The sequence below is a fragment of the Meleagris gallopavo genome, unplaced genomic scaffold, assembly GCF_000146605.3.
Source record: "Meleagris gallopavo isolate NT-WF06-2002-E0010 breed Aviagen turkey brand Nicholas breeding stock unplaced genomic scaffold, Turkey_5.1 ChrUn_random_7180001889231, whole genome shotgun sequence".
Lineage (NCBI taxonomy): Eukaryota > Metazoa > Chordata > Aves > Galliformes > Phasianidae > Meleagris > Meleagris gallopavo.
In genome coordinates, this window is record NW_011152973.1 from 1 (window position 1) to 309 (window position 309).

General features: G+C 69.6%; 1 protein-coding gene across 1 annotated transcript; it reads right to left on the reverse strand.

Moving 5' to 3' along the window:
- Positions 1-12: 12 nt before the first annotated feature.
- LOC104916379 (insulin gene enhancer protein ISL-2-like) lies at positions 13-305 on the reverse strand (the record flags this gene model as incomplete). Its single annotated transcript, XM_010727423.3, has 1 exon — positions 13-305. A coding segment is annotated over one exon (252 nt), but the record flags the coding sequence as incomplete, so codon positions are not given.
- Between the last annotated feature and the right edge of the window lie 4 nt (positions 306-309).

A 309-nucleotide genomic window follows, 5' to 3' on the forward strand; every position in this document is an offset into this window, starting at 1 on the left:
AGAGGCTCCGAGCTCGGTTCGGGTTCGTTTCGTTTCGTTTTAGAACGAGCGGGTCACCTGCCGTAGTCCCGCTTGCAGTAGGCCTTGCCGTCCCGCAGGAAGCACGTGCAGGTCTCGTCCAGCGGCTGCCCGCACTCGGCGCACTTCAGGCAGGCGACGTGCCACTCCAGATCCGGAGACACCCGCAGCAGAAACGGGTCCTGGATGCGGCCCCCGCAGCCCGCGCACAGCGCCAGCCCCGGCCGTCCTGCGGGACCCGCGGCGTCAGTGGACGGCGGGGCGAGGCTGCGGGCTGCGGGGCTTTGTTCT